Source organism: Perognathus longimembris, chromosome 28 (genome assembly GCF_023159225.1).
Source record: "Perognathus longimembris pacificus isolate PPM17 chromosome 28, ASM2315922v1, whole genome shotgun sequence".
Lineage (NCBI taxonomy): Eukaryota > Metazoa > Chordata > Mammalia > Rodentia > Heteromyidae > Perognathus > Perognathus longimembris.
The window spans coordinates 43,098,367-43,123,779 of record NC_063188.1 but is presented as its reverse complement, the minus strand read 5'-3'; the positions used below and the strand labels follow the sequence as shown (position 1 = coordinate 43,123,779).

The window sequence follows — 25,413 nt, the reverse complement described above, 5'->3', positions numbered from 1 at the left end:
ATAATTTTTGTTACCACAAAATTATTTTTAAAAGCCATTTGTAAGCTTTCTAAAAACTAAATCATTCTTGCCTATCAGAAAATCATAGTTTGCTTATGCTTTTTAAATTGAAATCGATTAGAGTATTTAATTGCTTTAAAAATTTTTCCTTAGGGAGCTCAAAGAATCTGTGATGCTTTCTGTGGGGGCAGGGTTGTCCACTTTTAGTTTGGAAACCATTTTTAATGAGATACTTTTTATTCATGTGTCACAATAGTTAAGTAACTGTTACACTCATCAACTTTTACATGTGACTCTCCCTTGAGATAGGAGTTGATAGCATATTGATAAATATTATTTATAAGCACTGACTTTGAAATTAACTTAAATTGATGGTTGCCTTCTATGTATTTTTTTTCTACAAAAACTATGTTACAATAATAACTGTATTCACAATTTAGGTATAATTTTCAGTTTTAGGTGCTTCATACTCCTGAATTTTTAAAGAGTGAATCATTTTGTTTTGTCAGATTAATTTTGCAGCTACATTAGAAAACTAAATGATGTGGTTATTTATAAAAGCTACCTGAAATAGATACATGACAAGTCATTGGGAGGTGAAGTATCTCCAGAGTGATAATCATAGCCATTTAGAGGTTATTTGTGTGTTAGAAATATAGTAATCACAACCACATATATTTAAATTACTCTATTTAATACAAACAACAGTCATATGTCTTGGTACATTGCTTCAACAAGTGTAATTTTAAACAGCCTTCTATTCTTATTGCCACTATCCTAATCTGAGCCCTGATTATCTCACAACTAGATCACATTCTCTTTCTGTCTGTGCTCCAAGCCCCAATTTCATCAGTCATCACATATTCAAGAGCTTACTCTATGCTAGAAACAGTGCAAAAATGGGAGTGCACAGTGGGCACCCAGAGAAACTGGGAACTGTAGCACAGATGTTGAATCCATGCACTCCAGAAACTGTGGCAGGGGGAGGATTCTGACTTTGAGGCCAGCCGGTTCCTCAGTGAGAGCTGTCTAAAAACAACAAACAACCTTCTCCTATATCTCCACAATAAAGGAGAATAGTGGGGTGGGGGGTGGGAATGGGGGGAGGGAGAGAGAAAGAGAGAGAGACAGAGAGACAGAGAGAGAGAGAGAGAGAGAGAGAGAGAGAGAGAGAGAGAGAGAGAGAGAGAGAGAGAATCTGAAAAACCCAAGATTGGAAAAAAGCTCTGAGCTTACTTTTCAATGCAGATTTTCGAATGTAGTTAGGAAATTTAGAGCTTGGGGTCTGGTCAGAATTAATGCTAATCAAAATGCAAATATAAAATTGAACAGTGCTTTCTATTTAACTAAAACCATCTTAAAGCTTTTAAAATAGTGCTTGATAAAAGAAATGCTCTGTAAAAATAGCAACTGCTTTTGTTTTCTTTTGTGCTATCCAGTCCTGAATATTACAGGCCCATAACCCTCCTTTGCAATTCTAAAATCAAAAAAGCTTGCAAAATTGACTTTAATTATTTGGCTACAAACTTGGCCTTCTCAAACCTGTGTGTAGTCTTGCTTGATTGATCCATCTTGTTTTGTGGAACATTTATGTTTTCTTGCTAACCATGAATGTATTTGAATCAGTGTGCTATTCCGTAGCCTAGCAATTATATTTTGTAGTTTATGTTACACGGGTCATATTCCTTTAAAAATCATGAAATCTTCTGAATTCTAAAACTCATCTGTCTTCAAAAGTTTCAGGTACAAGATTATGGACCTGTACAAACCAAAGTTAGTTTTCTAAAACGTTCCTCATGCCTGTTAGAGAAACAGAAAATCAGGATACCAGTGGCAAGAACTCTAGTGGTTTTCAGGGCTGCCTCTAATCAACCAACAGACTCAGACTTCATACTTTCCTACTTATACCCTTTGTTTAATCAGTCTACCCCCTCAACTTCCTCAAAATGAGAGAGTGAAGAGGCTCTTCCTCTGACTTCTCTCTTTGCCCCTTTCTGGTTATTTCTAGCTAACAATCAGGGCACAGTTCTTACATAGTTTCTCAATGAAGTTCTATTTATGTTTCTTCCTTGAATTCTATGGTACCTAAATGAATTTTTTCAGTAAGTATTTGAGCAGATATTGTGTGCCAACTATTGTCAGAGATCAGAAATGTGAATAACATAGTTAAGGTATCTTCTGTGATAGAATTTGTTGATTTATGCTGTGAGGGTAAATGAGGGCTGTGGAGCAAGGAAGCTTCAAACTATAGAAGGTCAGAGTTTAGCCTTTAATTATCTACGTTTGTTTTTGTTTTACTTTTGGCTGAGGGCCTTGAACTCAAGGCCTGGTCACTGTCCCTGTCCTTTCGTGCTCACACCTAGCATCTGCCGCTTGAGCTACATACAGCTCTTCTTCTGGTTTTCTGGTGATTAAGAGGAGATAAGAGTCTCATGGGCTTTCCAGCTCAGGCTGGCTTTGAACCACAATTCTCAGATTTCAGCTCTCTAAGTAGCTAGGATTATAGGCACAAGCCACCAGCTCCTGGCGATCTACTTGTTTGTAGGTGGTTATTTTTCATTCCCTTGTTAAATTATCAATACCTTAAGTGAAGAATCCAACATTTACTCCTTTGTGCCATCTTGGGCTGGCTGTAAAATGGGAACTTGATTGCTAATTGGTTGATTCATGCCTCTTGTTTTCTTTTTCTTAACACAGTGTAAAAATTTACTCATCAACTATTGAGTCCCACTTAACTAACTCATTGATCTAAGTGTGTCTATAATGTACAAAGTTCTGCTGAATTTTGAAACATTTGTATATGCATAAAACTAGTTTCCTCATCCCTCTTGTTCTTTGTTCCTTGAGTAAGAAAGAAGAGCTTTCACGTCTAAACATTTCTTCCTAATTGAAATGGTTTTGTACAAAGCAAGCAAACATTTCTATATCTGTAGAAGAAGCTACTACTAGTTAAAAGTTGGGTTATTCCTACAGTTGTGTTTGCTACTGTATTAAGGTACTAAGTGACTTCCTCCACTTCACTACTGTGAAATTATTTTGAAGGCTTTAGCAGCAGTCATACATTTTCCTGAACTGTTTTCAGAGACTGCTGTTTTCTCACACCACAATCACCCCTCATGACATTCATGTTTATAGCAAGACAGTTCATTTAGTATTGAGCATATCTTTTTAGGACAGATTAAAAAAAAACTAATCCAGTCCTTTGCTTTCTAAAGAAAACTGAAGCCCCATACTCTGATGTCATATTTAATCTCTTGAACGTAATCATTTTTTTTTTTAGCAATTGAAAGGGCATTTTGAGAAGAAAGTCCCCAAAGGAAGGTTTTCTTATCATAGGAATGATGGAAAGGATTTTGATGTGTCATAGCAAAACACTCTGGTGGGTTAAAAATTGAGGATTTGATTTGGCAGTATTTCTGAGATGGTGTACTTATAGTTAACAAAACTAATAAAGCATTGCTCTACTAAAATAATATAATGAGCACTTCAAGATGTGAACAGTAACAGAACAAGGTAGAGAACTGGTTCTTAGTTTCTGTAATTTCATCTTCCCAACTACTGGGCTTTGGATCTTTGAGGGCAGGGTCATGTCTGTTTAAATTCCCATTCATAGCACACCATTACTTGAACCAGTTTCTATTAATAACTGCTAATTGTAATTGAGGACAACAGTGCCTCAGACGATATGTGAGTGTCTGAAAATGTTCCTCACTGTTAGAAAAGAGGTTGAAGAGTGTTTGGGGGGTAATTTTAAATACGGTCAATATTTGATTGTGAAAGCTCAAATTTGTTTTCCTCCTGTCATTTTAGAAGCAACACTTCCACTCTGAGCTCAGTTTGAAATGTCAGATTACAGATACCTTTCTTGGTGAGATAAGCACACTTGAGAGGCAATCACCTGACACAAACTTTCATAATAAAATATTTCACTGCTCACACAGGTTGTATAGTTTGGTGACCAGGTGGGTGATGGAATTGTCTTGATTGGCCTTACTGGTTTTGATGGCTCACATGGGCAAGTCTTTAAATCCTATTTCCTTCTGTGACAGCCATGTCATTTTCAGAAATGACTCTGACTCAATGGTTGGTATTGGTCATTGCTCTTCAAGTTTTTTTCTAACTTAGAAAGTATTTGGAGGTCCCAGAATCTTTTCTTGTGGTTGTTCTTTCATTCCTCTGTTATTCAACTCACTGTAATTCTGTAAAGGAAGAAAATATGTTTACCTTGTTTACCATTGTAATTCTGGTGCCCAGGTCCATAGTAGGTGCTCAAATATTTGTTAAGAGTTGAATGTATTTTCCCATGTCCTGTTACCCCAGCCCTCTTGGAGAATACATGGTTAAAGCTGGGTAAATAATTGACCGTTCTTCTTTATTGTAATTGCCAACTTAGTGATTTTCTTTAAAACAGAAGAAAATTGTCAAATACTGTACCTGATTTTTTTGAGTTGATGCAGAAGCATTTGTATTGTATGCAATTTAGTTGTCCAATTTCTGTGGTACTAGAGTAATTACACAATATTTATAAAACATTGTATTACCATGAAACATTAGCCATCAGAGAGTTGAATCTTTACATCTTGCTGTTTTTGTTAATTTCTGCCTGATTGAGAAAATTAAAAGTTAATTTTCTTGCAATAATGATCTCTTGCATTGCAATCAGAACTGCAGCATTAGAGTTTGTAAGTCAGCCATTTCTCTTATTCTTAAGGGGTCGAGATTCTAGAGTGATAGTTTTGTAATTATACAACACTCACATAATACTGTACTAATTTTACTTAATATGGCCAATCATAAGTGAAGTTTAATAAACTCATATTGCTTGACTAATGCACCATCTGATTGCTTTACCAAACTTGATTTTAATGAAAATATATGGTCACTATACTTAATGGTGCAATATGCCCTCATTGTAATGACCATTATCATTAGATTTACATAATAAAAACTTACTAAAATGACTTTAATCAGTGTTTTTAATCCAAGGGTGTGATTTTAATAAAGATTATTTTGGTCACCATTGTCTTTTTCAAAATTGTTTTTACTTTTTTTCAACTCCTTAGTAGCTTCATATTTTGTCAAAAGGAGTAAAATCCATAGTGTTTACTTCTTTTTAGTTTGAGAGATGCACATAGCTATAGGTAGGTGATATTTGGGTGCTTAACCTGGAAGAACATAATTATAAAGAAAAGTGTGTTTTGTTTATTTTCATTTTTTGGTGTGAGATTGAACCCAGGCCCTTGTCCATGCCAGGCAAGTGAGATATAGAATATTCGTGAATGGGAATATGATACTCATAGTCTTTATTGAGCTTCAATTTACCAAACACTACTCTAAGAATTAAGGGTACATCCCAGAACCAAACAGATGAAAATCCCAGTCCTTGTATAGCTCATACTTTTAGCAAGCAAAACAGATAATAAATAAGTATAAATTACAGATTATGTTTGGTATGTTAAGGCTTATTTGAAGAAAGGAAAAGAGCATGATCAATCAGCTGAGAAGTTCAGAAGTGGCAGGAATGTATGGAAAAACCCATGTTTCTTCCTGTTTCATACTAGATCTCACTGAGCAAACCCTGTAAGGGGTAAAAGAGGAAGTCATATGGATAACAGGAAAGAACATTCCAGGCTTAAGAATTGCCAAGTCCCTGTGGCTGACTGCATTATTTGGGAGCAGTGAAGTAATCAGTGTGTACATTGGGAGATGACGGCAGGGTTGTCCCGGTTGTGTGTAAGCCTCACAGCCTTGAAGGCCATTGTAACCACATTGACTTGTGCTGGGAGTGCAAATAAAGAGCTAATGCAAGGTTTTTAACCCAAGGAGTGGCTTGATCTGACTTTGGTTTTCCATTTGTCTGTTCTGACTTTGTTATGATCAAGATTAACTGAAGGCCTGTGAAGATAGAAGCAGAGAGACAGGCTGGGAGGTTAGTATAGAAATTTAAATAAGAGCTGAGCGTGTTTGAACTTGATTATGGGAGGAGTTGTAGGAAGATTTCAGTGGGATTGGACAGCTAGCTGCTTGGCTGTAGGGAATGAAGAAGTGGAAGGAGACCAGTAACATGGAAATTTTAAGCATAGACAAATGGAATACAGGTAGTAACTTAATATACTGGTTACTTTCTTATTTGTAGAATGAGAGGTTTGCCGAGGTTATCGCAGATTCCATTCAGTTGTGATTGTCCATGCTGGATGGTTTAATGTGTCCCAAAGTATCTTAATTCCAAAAATGATTGAAATAGTGGAAAGAGAAGATTGGAGTTTCTTCCATAGGATGAGATGGACTTATTGCTAGAAGTCCCCCACTCCCTCCCGCCTTGTTTTTTCTCCTATGATTAAATTGTCAAGATGTATTTGAGTGTGATATAGGTTTGAAGTAATTCTGGCATATAGGGTTGAAATGTTTCTGACACATGTGTACCTTAACTTAGAGGATTTGACTAAAGCAAATCACATTTCCCTCGAATTCATATTCCTGCTTTGGAAATACAGATGTTTCCAATCTTGAGTTTATAACCCCAAATGGTGGGAAAATAGGAAAGCTGGAGTTGCTCAAATAATGATATAATCTGTCTCAAAAACCCAGGTGGACAGGCCCATATCTGGATAGTAGCTGGGTTACTCCAGGACCTTTTGATATTTTGCCATTATCTTTTTCTGTTTATTATGCATTATAAGAGACCATGAAGCTTGTTGTGGCCCATAAGGGTTTTGTGGAACTATCAAAAAAACTAGAGAAAATAGCTGGTGAAGGAAAGCCTTAGGGGGAACTTATCTTTCTTAAAATGGCCTAAGTTCTGATATAAATAGCCCCTCCTCCCTTTTCTTTTTGCCTAGCAGTCAAGATTGATTGCGGACTGTGTTCAAGACACAGTGCAGAGGTTATAATTTCATGTCTCTGAGGGAACTAAAGATATTTGAAGATAATTTCCTGAGATCCTGACATCAAGAATTTCTTCCTACATAAGTATCTCTAGTGAGAAGATGATTTTTCTTAGTAAAAAGTGCTGTGAACACCTATGCCCAAGTCAATACATATTACTCATCTACTATTTTTTCTTTTCTTTTTTGGTACTGGGGATCAAACCCAGGACATTACACTTGCTAGGCAAGTGCTTTGCCACTGAGCTACATCCCAGCCACGCCCCCCCCCCATCTACTTTTGCAAGAAATAAATATATGAGATGTATGGCAGAAATATTAAATTGAATTCCTAACAGGTAAATTTTCAAAGTCTGCTTATTTTCCTAATCACAGCTCTTAACTGACATTTCACTGTACAATCATGTGCTACATAACAATTTTCAGTCAACCATGACATGATATGAATATATGATGGACCCTTAAACATCGTATCACAACTCAGTTTCTGTGATGTTTGCATACTAATGAAATCACTTTTAATGTATGTCTTTGAACATAAACCACCATTAAGCAACACATGATTGTATTAGAAGTGTACTTTATACTGCTTATGTGGTTATTGTAGAATTTGAAATGTCTTATGAATTGTTAATTTTTGTTGTGTTGTAGTTCTAACTACAGTGTTAGGTATGATTCCTTAATTTGGTAGTTCAATAATCTCTACTTAGTAACAAAAATACACCATTTCTAAGGATTCTTGGTACAGTGTTAGGAAGTAGAAAGTCACATGCAAAATACTGAGAGATATTGAGAAATTAACATATTAATGGAAGGACAGCATTTAGTTTTGTCACTATTAAATATGACATTTCCCATTATTTACATTTTATTCTTAAAATTTATCTGTCTTTCAAAGTTTAAAAAATCCCTAGAAGGGCCTATGATTTTATTATATCTTTGCTTATTTGAATACTGTGACATTTGATCCAGATCCAGCTTTAGGATCTTGGCAGCTATATTTGAAAACTTAGATAACCCTTATTTGTTTATTTATTTGTTTATTTTTACTAAACTTTGTTTTTAGTCTCTAGATTTGTCTCTTTGATGAAATATTTATTGCTTACGTTAAACTTGCTAATTAATTTTTGAATATTTAAGTTGAGAAAATAAAGATAATCATTATTGTGTTGTGTTATCTGTGAATTTCTTTTTATCTGACGTATTTCTTTTTGTTTATTTCCTTTTGTCAAAATAGAACATTCAAATAAAAACTTTGGCAGATGATATGGTAAGGTACCCTAGAAGCATGTTATTATTATATTATCTATGCATGTTATTACTTTTTAAAAATTGGTGGACATCCAAGCATTGATATATGTAACACATAAAAATGTCTGGATATTGGCAAGGCATAGTAGCATGGAGTAGTTGAAGAGTTACCTCTACTTTTTGAATATTACTTAATTTTTTTTTAAATTTTATTACCAATACCCTGATATACACTCTAGCAGTTTAAAAATTCTCTGAATAACTCTAGATTCTGTTAAATGTGTTTCCTTTTCTGATAGCCACATAAATTATACTAAACATTTATATTGGAAGAAATTAATTTTTAAAAGAAAGTAATGTAAGGCCATTATGTCACTTAGATATGTACTGTTGAATTTAAAAACTTAAAAAATTTTCAAGTTGAATATTACAACTTAAACCGACTCAAAGTTATAGGCCCAATACTTAATGCCATTTTTCAAGCTACATTTTAAACATGGTATTTTAATGTCATATATTTTTGTGTGAGTGAAATTACGTGTTTACAAATAATGTAAAATTATGTTACTTCTCTATGAAGGTGAAAATATGTGGCTTAGTTTTATTTTTGTACCAAAATATAGCTTAAATGAAAAGCCAAATCTTTTGAGGCCTAGTGAAAAATCAAATCTATATCTTAGTAATACTGTTACTCAACTACAACAAAAAGCTAGTGATGCAGAAATAAATATTAAGTTATATGAAGGGAAGAGAAAGGGTGGAGATACATCAATTTAATGCTAAGTTGCATATTTAAATGCTTTTATGTCCACCATTTCATTCAGTAGAATTTGATTCATTTTATTTGGTATTACCTCATTTTTTTCAAGAGTTGTGCAAAGGTATACTACATATATAAACCAATTTAATTTTTCTTACAAAATGTCAAAGGACTATGTATAACTTTTGAGGAATACTTTTCATCCCTAGTCTTCTGAAGCTCAGGTGCTGCTTCACTGCTGCAAAGTAGTACAATCTCTTAGAGGAACTTCCTTAAAGAGTTAAAAGAAAAATTGAGAATATAGTTCCAAATAATTTAAAGAAATAACTCTTAAGTTAATGTGAAAATACTGAGATTGGCGTCAGAGACTCATGATTTTAATTGAGTCTCTTTTCCTGTGTAATGTTGGGAGTTGGTCTAGCTGATTTTTGTTTCTTCCCAACTCGAAATTATTATGGTTTATATAACACCTTTGTCAGCAACCACATGCTTTTATTATTTTGTAATCCTAAATAAGCTGCTTATATTTCTTTCAAAGCATACACCTTTAGGTTTAAAAATATGTTCTCTGAGTTAGTAAAATGTAGGATATATTTTTTTTCATGAGGGTCAAGGTAATTTTAAATAAATGGCAGCAATACTTGTGATGCTTTCTGTATGGTCGAGTAAGGATGGGTGACATACATGACAGTGGCCATGCACTGTCCTTCTAGATAACATGCCTGCTTGTCCAATGTGAGCTGAGGGGATGCATGTGCTTCCTAACAGAAACCAGAATAAAATTGAGCTGCATTCAGTTTTATGAACAATACTAATTTTTAATGTCTAATGTTTTGTGGTTTAAAACAGAATGGCCTGTTTATGTGCAACTGAAGTCCTTAAATCACTTTATGTGAAAGAACAAGGTAATTATTAGTGACTATGCATGGAATCGATGGTTCAAGGTTATTCCTGATAGTATTTGTAGGAAGAATATATTTCTGTTTCTGTTTCCATTACATGGAACAGGTCATAGTTTTCTTTTTGTTTTTCTTCTTTATTGCTCCCAATTTTTAGGGGAGAAAACATGGAAGGACAATAGACGGAAATTCTACATAGCTACCTGCACTAAACATATTTAAATTTCAAGGTGACCCTATGGTGGAGGTAATATTTTTCCTAGTTTAGAGATGGGTAGCAGTCAATGTTATAGGAATGTTGAGCTGGCAACCAGCAGTGTAGATACAAACCCAGGTCATATGGCCTCCAAGTCTATGCTCCACCTGACTGCTATACACAAATTATTCAGGAACACTTGTTATAGGTTTAGCGCTTTGGAGAAGACAAGTAGTGCCATCATTTTTCCTTAGAGTTCAATATCAGAAACTGTTCTTTGTTTTTCTTTTCTATAGCTGTAAAGTTGCTACCAACGATCCATTTTCCCTAACACAACCACAAGATTTTGCTCAGAGTCTTTACCTACTAAGTGTGCAAGACAGAAATGACAAACGACTAAGTTTGACTTTTGAGGAATAGTTTTTACCCCTAGCCTTCTGAGGCTCAAGGGCTGCTTCATGGTTGCAAAACAGTATAATCTCTTAGTGGAGTTTGCTTGCTGTCAGGAGGCAGTAATGATATGTATTATACTCATTGCCATTTTGATGTTTCAGTTCTTCTTGCTTATAGTTCTTGTGCTTCTTCTCAGAGCTTTTTATTTGTGTCTGTTTGCAGCGTGACAGAATTACAAGTTTTAGAAAATCTACAGTCAAAAAAGAAAAACTTCTCATTCAACATCCTATTGATTCCCAAGTTGCTGTGAGTGAGTTTCCAGCCGCTCAGCCATTATATGATGAACGATCTTTGAATTTATCAGAAAAAGAAGTTGTGGATCTCTTTGAAAAAATGATGGTAAGTTAGATCTTTAATTTGGATGGGATTTTCAAATGCATGTATTCACAGTTGTGTTGTGGAACTCATTATGCATGTGTAGATGGTGTTTCTGTCCTGTAAAGAGCAGACCAAGTCCTTAAGTTTTATTCCTACCAACTGTGTATAAAGATTCCCATTTCTCCACATCCTCTCAGGCATTTGTTATCTTTTGTCTTCTTCACAACAGCTGTTCTCACAGGTGTGAGGTGACATCTCATTGTGGTTTTAGTTGGCACTGTGTTAAGTGAAATAAGCCAGGCACAGGAAGACAGTTACTTAGTGGTCCCACTACTTAGTGTAATGTGACAAAGTTCATCTCAAAGGAATAGAGCATAAACTATTGTTTACAGGGACTTGGGTTGTGGTGGATAGAGTTTGGTAGATGATAGTCATAGGACTAAATAATTCAGCTTGATATGAGGAATGACTTCAAAAGATCTGTTGTACAGTGTAGTCATAAATGCTTACATAGGAAGGAAAATGTGACCAATAAATAAACTATAGAGATAATACATTGGTTACATTTAGTCATTGCAGAATGTATGTCAGAACAAATTGTTTTATCTGTTAATTAAATTAGATGAATTTATAACTATATTCATTGTAGATAAGGGAATGAATATATGTGGATAGAAATATTGTTGAATATGTTGCAAATATATGTACCATTCTCTTTTTATCAAATAAACTGTTTTTTCTTTAATTCATAATCACAAAGACTCAATTCAGTGGGCAACTTTGTTGTCCTAGCCTAACTTAGTCACTGAAAATAGCAATGACAATAACAACAAAACAGAAATGTATGAATGTTATTATAAAAGAAGATGTATTCTTAGAAACAGGGTAATATAGGAGGAATAGGAAATTAAATATGATTTGGTTTAAAATAGCAACCATGATTAACCATGATTAACTTAAGGATTTGAGAAAAGTCTGTTTGTATCTTGAACATGATTTAGTTTATGTATTATCTTTATTTTGTATCATAAATTTACAGTAACTATGTTGCTTTATGAACAAGCATCATTTTTTAGTTACTGTGCTCTTATGGCCAGACAGAAAAGTAGCTTCAGTGTCTTATTTTAGTTGGTATTACCTATAATACCATTAGGTACATAATATCCCTATGCCATATTTTAAGATAAGTAAATCAAGACTTTAAGAAAGGCTAAAAAATTGGCTCAGTTACATGACTAACCTAGTAAGTACCTGAACTGGAGCTTTGGTACATTCAAATGTAAAATATTGGTGCTTTTTGTGACATCTATATTTAGTACTGTTTTATTTAAGCTGTTCTAAAATTAGTATGTTTTCTTTGCACAGATACTGATTGGCTATGTTGGGTAGCGGTAAAGCTAGGCTATGATGGATTATTTCCTACTGATGACAGAAAGTTGGCTGTAATTGCTTTTTACAGCAGCTCAATTGAAAAGGAAGACTTAACAATGTAGTAGTGATGGAAAACTGTTTAAATGGTATTATCACAGTTGATTGGGAAGAGATATTTATGTTACTGGAAAACATAGACGTTGAGTTCCAGATAGGAAGTTTCCCCCTTTATTTCACACCTGGTAGGTGTCCTTCATTCCACAAATAATGTAAAAAATGTTTTTTTTTTTTTTTCTCAAATTTTTATTTTCAAACTGACGTACAGAGAGGTTACAGTATCATACGTTGGGCGTTGGATACATTTCTTGTACTGTTTGTTGCCTTGTCCCTCATGCCCCCCTCCCTCCCCCCCTTCCCTCCCCCCCGCCCAGTTGTTCAGTTCACTTACACCAAACAGTTTTGCAAGTATTGCTTTTGTAGTTATTTCTCTTTTTTTACCCCGTGTCTCTCGAATTTGGTATTCCCTTTGAATTTCCTACTTCCAATACCAGTAAACACGGTTTCCAATATACTCAGATAAGATTACAGAGATAGTGTAGGTACAAACATAGGAAGGTGATACAAAACATCATCAATAATAGAAACTACACATTCACATAGGACGTTGAAAGTAGTTATAACTGTGATATATCACTTGTTTCCATATCATGGAGTTCATTTCACTTAGCATCATCTTATGTGTTCCTAAGGGTATAGCTATTGGGCCTTGTGATGCTCTGCTATGGCTTGCCTAAACCTGTACTAATTATTCCCAATAAGGGAGGCCATAGAGTCCATGTTTCTTTGGGTCTGGCTCACTTCACTTAGTATAACTTTTTCCAAGTCCTTCCATTTCCTTACAAATGGAACAATGTCATTCTTTCTGATAGAGGCATAAAATTCCATTGTGTAAATGTACCACATTTTCCTGATCCATTCATCTATGGAGGGGCATCTGGGTTGGTTCCAGCTTCTCGCTATGACAAATTGTGCTGCGATGAACATTGTTGTGCTGGTGGCATTACTGTGATTTTGTTTGTGGTCTTTTGGATAGATACTAGGCAAGAAGAGAATATAAAGGGGATCCAAATAGGAAAAGATGAAGTTAAACTTTCTCTCTTCGCAGATGTAAAAAATGTTTTTGTGCTATTCGATGATTGTTATGACAGTCTTGCTGGAGTCTCTTGTTACCCTTTATTGAGCTATTCCTGTTGTCTTCCTGTTTTGGACTTCAGAGAAATGCAGTACACTGTTGAGACCATTTAGCTTCATAAAAACTCCATAGGTGTTTTCAGATGACATATCCAGAGTGTAAACTATTTCAAATAATGGTGTCAAATAAACTTAACATTATATATACTAAGTGTGTAAGATGCATGACAAGAAATAAATGACTTAAAATTCTGAATACAATTTGTTATTTAGAATTTCTAGCAATGGTATGTTTTCATGAAACTTTTGATGAAAAACTTAACACAGTATTGAAATAGAATTCTATCTTGCTGTGATGACTGACACTCTTATTGCTTGAGGATTTGAATGGGCCAGAACAGTTTTCACTGTAGACTTTAGAGGGCTATGTCTAAACTTCATGTGGGATGGAATTTTAAAAAAAGTATTTACTATTTTGTTTAGTTACTAGTAACTCATTGGAAAAACTATTTCTTTTAGTCAAGGAAAATTCTAAAATGAGCTAGTTGAGTAAACCTGAATGGCCTAATTTTACCTTTCTAGTTTGTTAGTGGGTTACTAATATCCTCTTAACTGACATTTCTTCCATGCTTTTGATAAATCACGTTTCCTATTATGGATTTTCAGTGGAGCAGTTATAGACATGTTTTCTGAGTAATGCTATAAATGGCTATTACTGTCAAATTTAAAGCTCCTAATTTTGAAAATTTTAGATGATGACTTCTTTTATAGAGTGCAGATGTATTATTAAACTGTTGTGTCTTGTTCCTTAGTTTGTAGAAGTGAATTGTGCATTCCAGGCACCATTTATTGGACTGTGTAGGGTGCTAAGGAGAATGTAATAGGCCAGAGATTAGATATGAATGCAATACTGCCTTTTGCATCATAGAACCCAGGATTTACTCAGGGAGCCATGTGAACAAATGACTTCTGTGTACTGGGATAGCTGTGAATAGACTGCTTAAGTGTATACCTCTTAACCTGTACAGAGGCAGAGGAAGGAGGCAGATAAAGATGTGAGGGAACTATGAGAGTCAGTGTCACTTGTGAATTATTATTCTTTATTTTTGGCATTACAACATTCTCATAGTTATGCACTTTGTACTCCATCACATTCCAAGGCCTTCTGTAAGCCAGGTACTCTTCAATTTTAAACAGAGAGCTGTAAACTATTCACAAACTAGCCCTACTGTCAAGGAACTCTAGTACTTATTTGTAGAAGGCAAGGATTCCTAAGATATTATCCTTACCACAGACCTGTAATCCCAACTATTTGGGAGTAAGAAATTAGGATTTTCTTGGTTTAAGGCCAGCCCAGGAAGCAATTATAAAAGTTAGTTAGCCCCTTATCTCAATTAAGGAACTTGGTGTGTTGGTACATGTTTGTAGGCCTCTTTGTAGGCAAAAGGTAGAATAATAGTGATCTGAGGCTGGCCCAAGGCAAAACTGAGAGACCCTACCTAAAAAGAGCAAAACTAAAATGGGTGGAGGAAAGGCTGGAAATGTGACTTAAGAGGTAGAATGCCTGGTTAATACTCAGCCCTGAATTCAAACCATAAGCCAATGAAGAAGACTTTTGTATCAATTTCATTGTCCACAAATGAGGTTTTGTTCTTTTGTGAATACCATTAATGGCTCCTTTATACTACAGCAGAGTTGAGTACAAAGATAAATTGAAATGGTAGTGGGGTCTAGTGGCTCATGTATATAATGTTGCTGATATTTCCAGCAATACTTCCATACTACTTCCAGCACTGTTCCATATTGAAACAGGGTGGGCCTGCACTCCACAAGGAGTTCAAGGTCAGCATGAACTACATGCAATTTTATCTCAAAATAAATAGAGAAAACAAAAACCTAAAACAAAGTCAGAGACTAAAGCTTGAAATACCTAAAGCATTTACTGTTCTGATTTCTGGACTGGTGCAGTAGTATTTCCTATCAGAGCAAAAAATCGATATGTGTACAGTATGTTTATTTGTATAAATATATATTTCAGCAAATTACTAATCTTTTATCTTTGGAACACATGCATGTACTGATGGTATAACATAAAATACACAACAAAAGTGAGAAACATGAAATGAGCAAGACTTTCGTATGATTTACAATGGACTTATGTTTTAGTCTTACAAAAATCTTTGCTGTCGGGGCTGGGGATATAGCCTAGTGGCAAGAGTGCCTGCCTTGGATACACGAGGCCCTAGGTTCGATTCCCCAGGACCACATATACAGAAAACGGCCAGAAGTGGCGCTGTGGCTCAAGTGGCAGAGTGCTAGCCTTGAGCGGGAAGAAGCCAGGGACAGTGCTCAGGCCCTGAGTCCAAGACCCAGGACTGGCCAAAAAACAAAACAAAAAAAATAAAAAATAAAAAACAAAAAATCTTTGCTGTCATGGTTAATAACTTTTGAGTTAGAGTAGTGTTACTGTTTCCTATTTTTTGAATGCCCTTACTTAAAAACAGGCAGCAATTAGAAGCTTCAGTTCCAAGTTCATTTTCTTTCTTTTGATACTTGGCTTGACGTTTGTGATAGCTGAAAGAGAAATCTGACACTGATACATAGGTTCAAATGGAAGTAAAACACAGTTCACTTATTAAATCACACTATTAACTTTTCTCAGTGCAATCCATGAATCAAGCAAAGGTTTCCTGCTGGAACAGTGCCTGGTAAATTTCCTTCCTCCCTCAGGGTAGTTAGTTGTTAGTACAACTCCTCTGGAGTGTTTCATTTTTCTATTTCCAGATATATGGGTTCAAGATGGGCTTTAAAAAATCAAATCTTCAAAGAATGTCATTTGACACGTGGGCACTTTCCATGTTTTTGTACTAGTTGTCTTTTTTGCTGAATACAACTTGCCTAAACAATGCTGTATTTCAGCAGTTTCAAAATGCTTTATCTTGTGAGACAGCCTCAGATGTCTTTGTAAGTTACAAAATATTTTCATGGTAACTTCCTATTGAAATTAGAAACATTATACTGTGTTTGAAATCCCTTTACACTTAAAAAAAATAAAAGCAGTCAAGTGCTGGTGGCTCAAGCCTGTAATCAGGAGGCTGAGATCAGAGGATCACGATGCAGAGCCAGCTCAGGCAGAAAAGTCTCTGTGAGACTCTTGTCTCCAATTAACCATGTGAAAAAAAAAACCTGTAAGTGGAGCTGTGATAGAGCACTAGCCTAGAACAAAAGAGCTCAGGGACAGGGCCCTGAGTTCAAGCCTCACAATTGATATCAGTCAATCAGTCAATCAATCAATCAATAAAAGCAACCTATATTCTTGACTTTGCAAAATATGTACTTTGGCTTAAACTCCTTCAAGCTACCACTTGAATTTTGCATGTTGGTGTAAACCTTTCTGAGGAATCCTTACCCATTTGTAGTTTCTCCAGAAAGAATCTTGTTAAAAATATTAAATTACTTTTGTATTTTGGTAACACATTTTTCTTTTTTGTTTATTTATTTATTTATTGCCTTTGTTTTTAAATTTTTATTATCAAACTGATGTACATAGAGGTTACAGTTTCATACGTTAGGCATTGGATACATTTCTTGTACTGTTTGTTACCTTGTCCCTCATAACCCCCCTCCCACTTTCCCTTCCCCCCCTGAGGTGTTCAGTTCACTTCCACCAAACAGTTTTGCAAGTATTGCTTTTGTAGTTGTTTGTCTTTTTTTACCCTGTGTCTCTCAATTTTGGTATACACGGTTTCCAATATACTCAGATAAGATTACAGAGATAGTGTAGGTACAACCACAGGAAGGTGATACAAGAACATCATCAATAATAGAAGCTACAGATACAGATGGGACGTTGAAAGTAGTTACAACTGTGATATAACAATCGTTTCCATAACATGGAGTTCATTTCACTTAGCATCATCTTATGTGTTCATAAGGGTATAGCTATTGGGCTCTTGTGATGCTCTGCTATGACTTGCCTAAAGCTGTACTAATTATTCCCAATAAGGGAGACCACTGAGTCCATGTTTCTTTGGGTCTGGCTCACTTCACTTAGTATAATTTTTTCCAAGTCCTTCCATTTCCTTACAAATGGGGCAATGCCATTCTTTCTGATAGAGGCATAAAATTCCATTGTGTATATGTACCACATTTTCCTGATCCGTTCGTCTACTGAGGGGCATCTGGGTTGGTTCCAGATTCTCGCTATGACAAATTGTGCTGCGATGAGCATTGTTGTGCTGGTGGCATTACTGTGATTTTGTTTGTGGTCTTTTGGATAGATACCCAAAAGTTGGGCTGCTGGGTCATAGGGGAGTTCAATATTTAGCCTTCTAAGGAATCTCCATACTGCTTGCCAGAGTAGCTGAACCAGTTTACATTTGTCCTATTAGTGACTCACAGAAAAAGTAGTTTCTATATTTCATTCTTGAAACAATCTAGCAAGTACTATAAACTGTTTTATAAAACAAACTATTTTTATGCAGCTGTATAGTAAACCTCCCACATTTGAGTAATTTTTCTAATACTTTAGCCAATTTCCAGCAATGATTTCTCTGTGTCTTTTGATACAATTTTCTGGCAAGAAATGTATTTTATATTACTACTGTGATATTTTGCATGTATTATTTCAGCTGCCTTCACCAAGTGCTTTTCCAGTCCTATGGAACCTTTTGTCCTTTGCTAGTAAAGAAGGAAATTTCAAAGATGTTTCATAACATGTGCCATTAATTTTACCAAATATCACTAAGGTAACAGGACTGAGTAACAGAGGATACTGATTGCTGAGAAAATTGAAGAAGCTTTCTTTGTACCCTGCATGCTTCCATTTTAAATGACCTCCTAATTTGAGGTGCCTTAATTCTATCATTGCTAGTATTTTGAAGTATTATATACACATAAACTGAGAGTCATTGGGGTGAATGCTATCCATCCATACTTCAAATAGTTACCTTTTTAGCCTTAGATAGCTTATTAGCCTTAGATTTTTGCCCCTGTATGTTGATAGATAGGAGATTCAGATTTATGATTAGGATGTGTAATAGTCTTAACATTTTTTTGCTCCCTAATGCTTGCTTGCATTATTGGTATTATGCTATTATCCTCAATCTGTCTTTGTAGGAATTCATTGAGAGCCATTTTCTGAGAGTTGAGTTAGTTAAAACTAGACAAAATAATCAGCAAATGCACCAAATCTGGTCCATATCTTCTGAGTATGTTGAAATGCACTACAAGTTGGTAAAGATGCTACCTATGTACCCATTGAACCTATGGATACAGAGAATGATTGATGCTTATTGTCAGTGAAGGTTCAATGCTTATTGTCTGTACAATATTACTAAGACTTCTTTTCCATGCTCCAGAGAGTCTTTTACGCAATATCTGTACTCCAGACACTGCTTGAATATTGAGCTCAGGATTAAAGTTTACAAGAAAATGAAATAATATTTTGTATTTTCTCAGGTTGAAATAATGTATTCTGACATTACTCTCCTGAGGGGAAAGGAGGGTATGTGGTTATTCAAGATTGAAACTTTAAAACACAGCCTTGGAAGCAGAAATAGATGAGTAGATTTGGTGTCATTCCTGAGTAGCATTCACTTACATCATACTTTTTCCTCTTGTTTTTGGCTCCATGCTGTTTGGAGAGATAATGTTTGAACACATTTTTCCTTTGACTTTGCTTTCCATCTGAACTTCTATGCCTTAAGTGGTTACAACCTGTCTAGGTAAAGCTGTCTGGATCTTTTGAATACTTAAGATGTTTTATTAACTCCAAGTTAACATGACTATCGAAATTCGACAATTCTTTCAGTAGACAGTAAGAGAGAGAGAGAGAGAGAGAGAGAGAGAGAGAGAGAGGTGTGTTGGAGCTTGAACTCAGGGCCTGAGCACTATTTCTAATCTTTCTTTAAAAGTAGTTAATTTAGGACTGTGGGAATGTGGCTTAGTGATAGAGTGCTTGCCTAGCATGCAGGAAACCCTGGGTTCAATTCCTCAATACCATATAAACAGAAAAAGCTGAAAGTGGTGCTGTGGCTCAAATGGTACAGTGCTAGCCTTGAGCAAAAGAGGGTCAGGGGTAGTGCCCAGGCCCTGAATCCAAGCCCCAGGACTGGCAAAAAAGTAGTTAATTTAATATTGCCTGTTTTATTTTCTCTTAAATATAGATAAGGTACAAAAAATGAAACATTTCAGTAATAGCAGTAATAAAAATATACATTTTCATGTGATTAAAACAATGAAAAGTTAGTTAAGGTGAGAGGAAAGACATTAAGATTCTTGGTTTTTACACAAATGAAATTGAAAAGTTATCATTATGAGTTGCTATAGCCGGATGGCTTAAACTACTGAAATGTTTTCCTCAGAGCCTAGAAGGCTAAGTTCAACGTGCTTGCAAGGTAGCTTTCATTCGGAGGCCTCCTGGCTCCTAGGTAGCTGTCATCTTAATAGTTATTTACCCAATCACTTTGTCTACCCACCTACAGAAAGGACATACGAGCTCCAGCTCTTTTGTGCCTCTTTGTATAAAGACAAAAATCCTAAAGCATCAGAACGTATATCCTTATGAACTCATTTAACCATTTACTTCCTTAGTGGCCCTATCTCCACATAAATTTACCTAGGAAACTAGGGAAGATAAACTGCTGAGTCACAAACTATTTTCTTTATCTACTGCAAGAAAATGTACACAGATGTTAATGTTTTGTGAAAGAGTATCTTCTTATTCCATTTCTAAATGATTAAATACCAAATATCAATCTGAGAGATTTGTTTCTATCCTAAAAGTGGGAGATACCTGTTAAGTTTGTTTGCACATACAGTCAGTCCTATGATGCATCTTCATTCAGATTTTCTAGTGTACATGTCTTTTACGTGATTATGTTTTGGTATTTTAGGACCAGATTCTTCGAGGAACTGCCTCTATTTGCACCTAAGGCTCTCCAGTTTATTGCTTACTTTCATGATATGAAGCAGACCCAGTGAAAGTCTTAAATTTCCATATCCAATCCTAGGCTATATATGCTCTTTGGCAGCCTGAAATTGAACTCTACTTCTGATATATTTAGAACCACATCTAAGTTCCTATTTCAAGCCACATGAATGTCCCTGATGTTTTGTGCTCAAGGCTAGTACTCTGCCACTTGAGCCACAGCCCCATTTCTGGCCTTTTGGTAGTTAATTGAAGATAAGAGTCTCATGGACTTTCCTGCCCAGGCTGGCTTAAATCCACCTGAGTAGCTAGGATTACAAGCATGAGCCACCAGTGCCTGGCTTCATTTGAAATTTTAAAATAAATGTTTTTGTTTTTTTCCTTTTGCCTAGCAGGAACTACAAGAATCAGAGAAATCACCCCTTAGGAATCGAATCAGTTTAGATAATATAAAAATCTATTGATTTAAAACTTTAAAATTATCATACATAGTTTCAATTGTTGTTCATATTAGGATATATTTTTCTCATTCATCCAGTACTTCACAGTCTAGAAGTTGGAGGATACTTGCATAATTATTACCATTAAAAACAAAAAGAACAAGGCAGTCAAGCTCAGATTTAAAAGCAGTAAGTGGAAACATCCAGCCTTAAGCTGAAATTTAGGCATATTGCAAGAATAGAATCACTTAATTTATAGAAAGTTTTTGAATTGTAGATACATTCAATTTTGTATGATTGTAAATCCATTAACTAAATGTTACATATACTAAAAGCTTGCTTTTCTGTTTTGATGAGAAAAAGAACTTAGTGTGGTTAGAAGTAGCTTCATATTCAATTATGTTGTTGAGAGTTAATATTGAATTATGAGTATTGCTCTATTTAGTTTTATTATTGTATTATAAAGTTGGAGTTAATGATTTCGAAGTATCTGCTGCCTAATTAGTAGTGTATATTTTTATTTCCATAATAATGAAATGAGTCATTATAGACTCTTCTGTTCATATAAATGATACCCATTTTCAATCAGTCCCTGCACCAAATGTGTAAGTATCAACCATGTTGATAACTCTAAAGCAACTGAAAATATTTAAAGATATGATTCCCAAATATCACATTGGATCAACAATTATTTATTAAATGCTGCACTCCAGGAACTGTTCTGTTTCCTGAAAGTACAGTGATAAATAATTTCTACCCTCTACTACCTTTCACATACTTTTGGTATATGTGGAATTAATATGCAAGAACCAGATTGGGCCATCAGTTTCCAAATGTAGCATTTTCAGCAAAATTTCCTGGAAAATCAGTGGTTGAGAGTCATCTTGAATTATCTTAGTTACGGCACATGTATATTTGGTGTGGGTTGTGCTTGTGTGATAGCTCACAAGAGGGAGATGGCCTAGCTAACAATACACCAAGCAGAGAGAATAGCATCATGAAAAAATAATAATGAAAGTCTGTAATAGCATAATGCATGTAACAACTACAAACATGTAGTATTACTAAAACATAATAGCTGTGGTCACAAGTAGTTTAGGCAATAAGGCTGAGGGGGTAGAAGCATTACTACTAGCTGGTAGGCATTCTTTGAAGACTAGTCAATATAGAGCAGCCTTGATAAGCTTTATCACACCCAATCTTGACACTATTTCTCTTATTGTCTTGTCTATTTTCTTACTTAACCATTCTACTCTGAGGACATGATCCCAGCTGTGTTGGCCATTATGCCTCCATTATTTCTACACAGTACTATAAAAGTGTCATTGAAAAGACCTGACTCAGACCTAGTAACACATGACATATATGTATATATATATATAAATTTACACACACAAATACATATATGTGTATACACACATTACATAAGTAAGGTAGAAAAGGTGAAAGGAAAATACAGATAAATTAACCAAAAAAAATAAGTATTTACTATGAATGATTTGTTTTACTGCAGTGGGTACAAATAAAGTTCATGGTGTTTTTCCTGTCTATAGAACAAGTATAGGCTCAAAATCTCTTACCCAAAATGTGTTTCAGATTTTTGTAGCTTTTTGCATTTTATAGTATTGGGTAGACTTTATTTGTTGAGGATTCCTAATCATCTCAAAATCAGAAATGCAAAAATGCCCCCAAATCTGAATCCTTTCCAGTATAATATTGACACTCAAAAGTCTTCACAAATCATGACCTGGAAGTGTTGGACATTGAATTATGGATTTTTAATATTTGGATTAGGGACACTAAACTTGTATTTCACAGACATAATTTGTTAATTTTATAGGGATTTTTTTGTTTGATCTACCACATTCTCATATGAGCCTTTCATATTGTTCTTTGCTCACTAGCTTAGTTGATTAATAAATAGATTGGTTAGAATTACTGAAGGAATGAAAATACTTAGTTTTTACTTAAAAGTTGGCATATAATTTTTTAGGTTTCTCATGTAAAGGAGAATATATTTTTGTTTTATCTATTTGTGCCAGACTTATTTCAGTTAATGTGGTCATTTCCAGATCTGACCATGTTGTTGAAAAGATTGGGTTTCAGTCCTTCCTTCCTTCCTTCCTTCCTTCCTTCCTTCCTTCCTTCCTTCCTTCCTTCCTTCCTTCCTTCCTTCCTTCCTTCCTTCCTCCCTCCCTCCCTCCCTCCCTCCCTCCCTCCCTCCCTCCCTCCCTCCCTCCCTCCCTCCCTCCCTCCTTCCCTCCCTCCCTCCCTCCCTCCCTCCCTCCCTCCCTCCCTCCCTTCCTTCCTTCCTTGTTTGAACTCAGGGACTTGTACTTGCTAGGCATGTGTTCTGCCACTTGACCCACATCTCTAACATTGGCTCTCATTCTCTGTTATGGCTGAAGAGCATGGCATTGTGCATGTGTAGCCTATCAGGTGATGGAGAACTGGATGGAAACAATTTCTCAGCTGTTGTGATCAATGCTGTAGTGAATATAGAGTGCAGATATGCCTCCCATGTAATGATTAAATTTCTTTGGGCTGTATACTAGTACTAAGACTGATTGTAGTTCTATTTTATTTTTTGTAAACTCTGGGTATGGGCACTGTCCCTAAGCTTTTATCAATCAAGGCTAGCACTCTACCACTTAAGCCACAGCTCTACTTCCAGTTTTTTGGTTTTTTTTTGTGGATAGTAGGAGATAAGAATCCCTTTAGAGTCTCATGGACTTTGCTCCCCAGGCTGGCTTTGAACTGTGATTCTCAAATCTTAACTTTCTGAGTACCTAGGATGACTGGCCTTCAGTGGTAGTTCTACTTTCAATTGTCAAAATTCTCTACTTTTTTTCTATAATGACTGTACTAATTTTCATTCTAACTAATTTGCACTTTTGTAGAACTGAGGAACAAAATAGTAATTTCCAGAGGTTGAGCACTGTAGGAAGGGATAAAGGATGGGGAAAGGTTGGCCAGTGAGTGCAGTGTATGGGTTAAGTAGAAGAAAAATATTCTGGTGATTCATTGCACAGTACAGTGATTTCTAGTTAGGAGTACTGTGTATTATACTTCAAAATAGCTACATGAGAGTGCCTTGAATATTTCTGACACTACAAAGACGATGTTTAAGACGATGGCAATACTAATTTCCTTAATTCCATCATTACACACTTTATATGTGATTCAAAACATAACCTTGTACTCTATAAATATGTGTAGTTATTAAATGTCAACCAAAAAGTAAACAAAAAATATTCAAACGTCAAATGTAAACATACAATTCATATACCTTAATCATTGTGTTCTTAGTATATTCAAAGTCTTGTGCTGCCGAAAATAAATCAATTTCAGATTATTTGCATTACCCCCAAAAGAAACACCAGAGCCATAAACAATACTAATCAAATCTGTTCTTTTTTATTTTCCTGGCAGTGGCAAGCATTAGTTTATTTTCTGTCTCTGTAGATTTGACTTGCCTGGGTATTTTATACAAGTGAACATATATTATACATAGTCTTTCATGACTGAATGTTCCACTTTGCATAATACAATTTCAGGGTCTATCTGATTCTTTTTGGTGGCTGAGCAATATTCTGTTGTGTAAGTATACTTTACTTTGTTTACTTATCACTTGATACATATTTGGGTAGGGTTATCAGGAATAATGTAACTGTAAACATTTTTGTACAAGTATTTGTGTGGAGATATATGTTTATTTTTGGAGTCAAGGTCTAGAATTCATGATCTTCCTATCTCAGCTCTCATGAGTGCTGAGATTACAGATATGTGTTATCATGCCTAATGTATAGATAGGTTTTAATTTTGCTTGGACATGTATGCTGAATTATATAGTATGTTAAACTTTAAGTTTAACTTGTTTGAGGAATTACCAGAGTTTTCCAAAATGGCTGGATCATTTCACATTCAACTAACATTATGTGAAGGTTAAATTTTTTTACACCATCGCAAATATTTGTTAGTCTAGTTTTTTAAATTGTAGCTACTCTTGAGGCAGTAACATGGTGGCATACGTGCTGGTGTTTTTATCCAATAAATAAGAATCATGAACATCCTTGCCTATTCTTACATCTTTTCTAGAAGGAAAAAAAAAGGTCTATGCAACGTGGGCATTTGTGACTTACATCTGTAAACTTATCTACTCATGAGACTGAGATCTGGAGGATCATGGTTCAAAATCAGCCCAGGCAAAAAAAGTTTGCTAGACTCCATCTCAAAACAAAATAATCACCATGAAGCAGATCTGGAGGAGTGGCCCAGGTGCCAGCCAAGAAAGCATGCCAAACAAGCATGAAGCTTTTTTTTTTTTTTTTTTTTAAAGAATAAAGGGTGTCTTGTTTTGTTCTTTTTTGTCACTCATAGGGCTTGAACTCAGGGTCTGGGCACTGTCCCTGAGCTAGAGGTCTACCACTTTGAGCCACAGCACCACTTCCTGGTTTCTGGTGGTTAATTGGAGATAAGAGTCTCACAGACTTTCCTGTCCAAGCTGGCTTCAAACTGTTATCTTCAGATCTCAGCCTCCTGAGTAGCTAAGAGTGGCAAGAGCCACCAGTGCCTGGTTCCTCCCCCTCCCCTCCCCCTCCTCTGCCTCCTCCTCCTTTTGCCAATCCTGGGGCTTGGACTTAGGGCCTGAGCACTGTCCCTGGTTTCTTTATGATCAAGGCTAGCAGTCTACAACTTGAGCCACAGCACCACTTTTGG

The 25,413-nt window shown here is 35.5% G+C and overlaps 1 protein-coding gene across 1 annotated transcript in view; it reads left to right on the top strand.

Annotated features, from left to right (window-relative positions):
* The window catches only part of Diaph2 (diaphanous related formin 2), an 826,225-nt gene that overhangs the window by 42,866 nt on the left and 757,946 nt on the right, over positions 1-25,413 (top strand). Inside the window, exons 3-4 of the mRNA XM_048336944.1 lie at positions 8,122-8,154; positions 10,606-10,782. Coding sequence (XP_048192901.1) covers positions 8,122-8,154; positions 10,606-10,782 — 210 coding nt within the window. The remainder of the gene's footprint in view (positions 1-8,121; positions 8,155-10,605; positions 10,783-25,413) is intronic.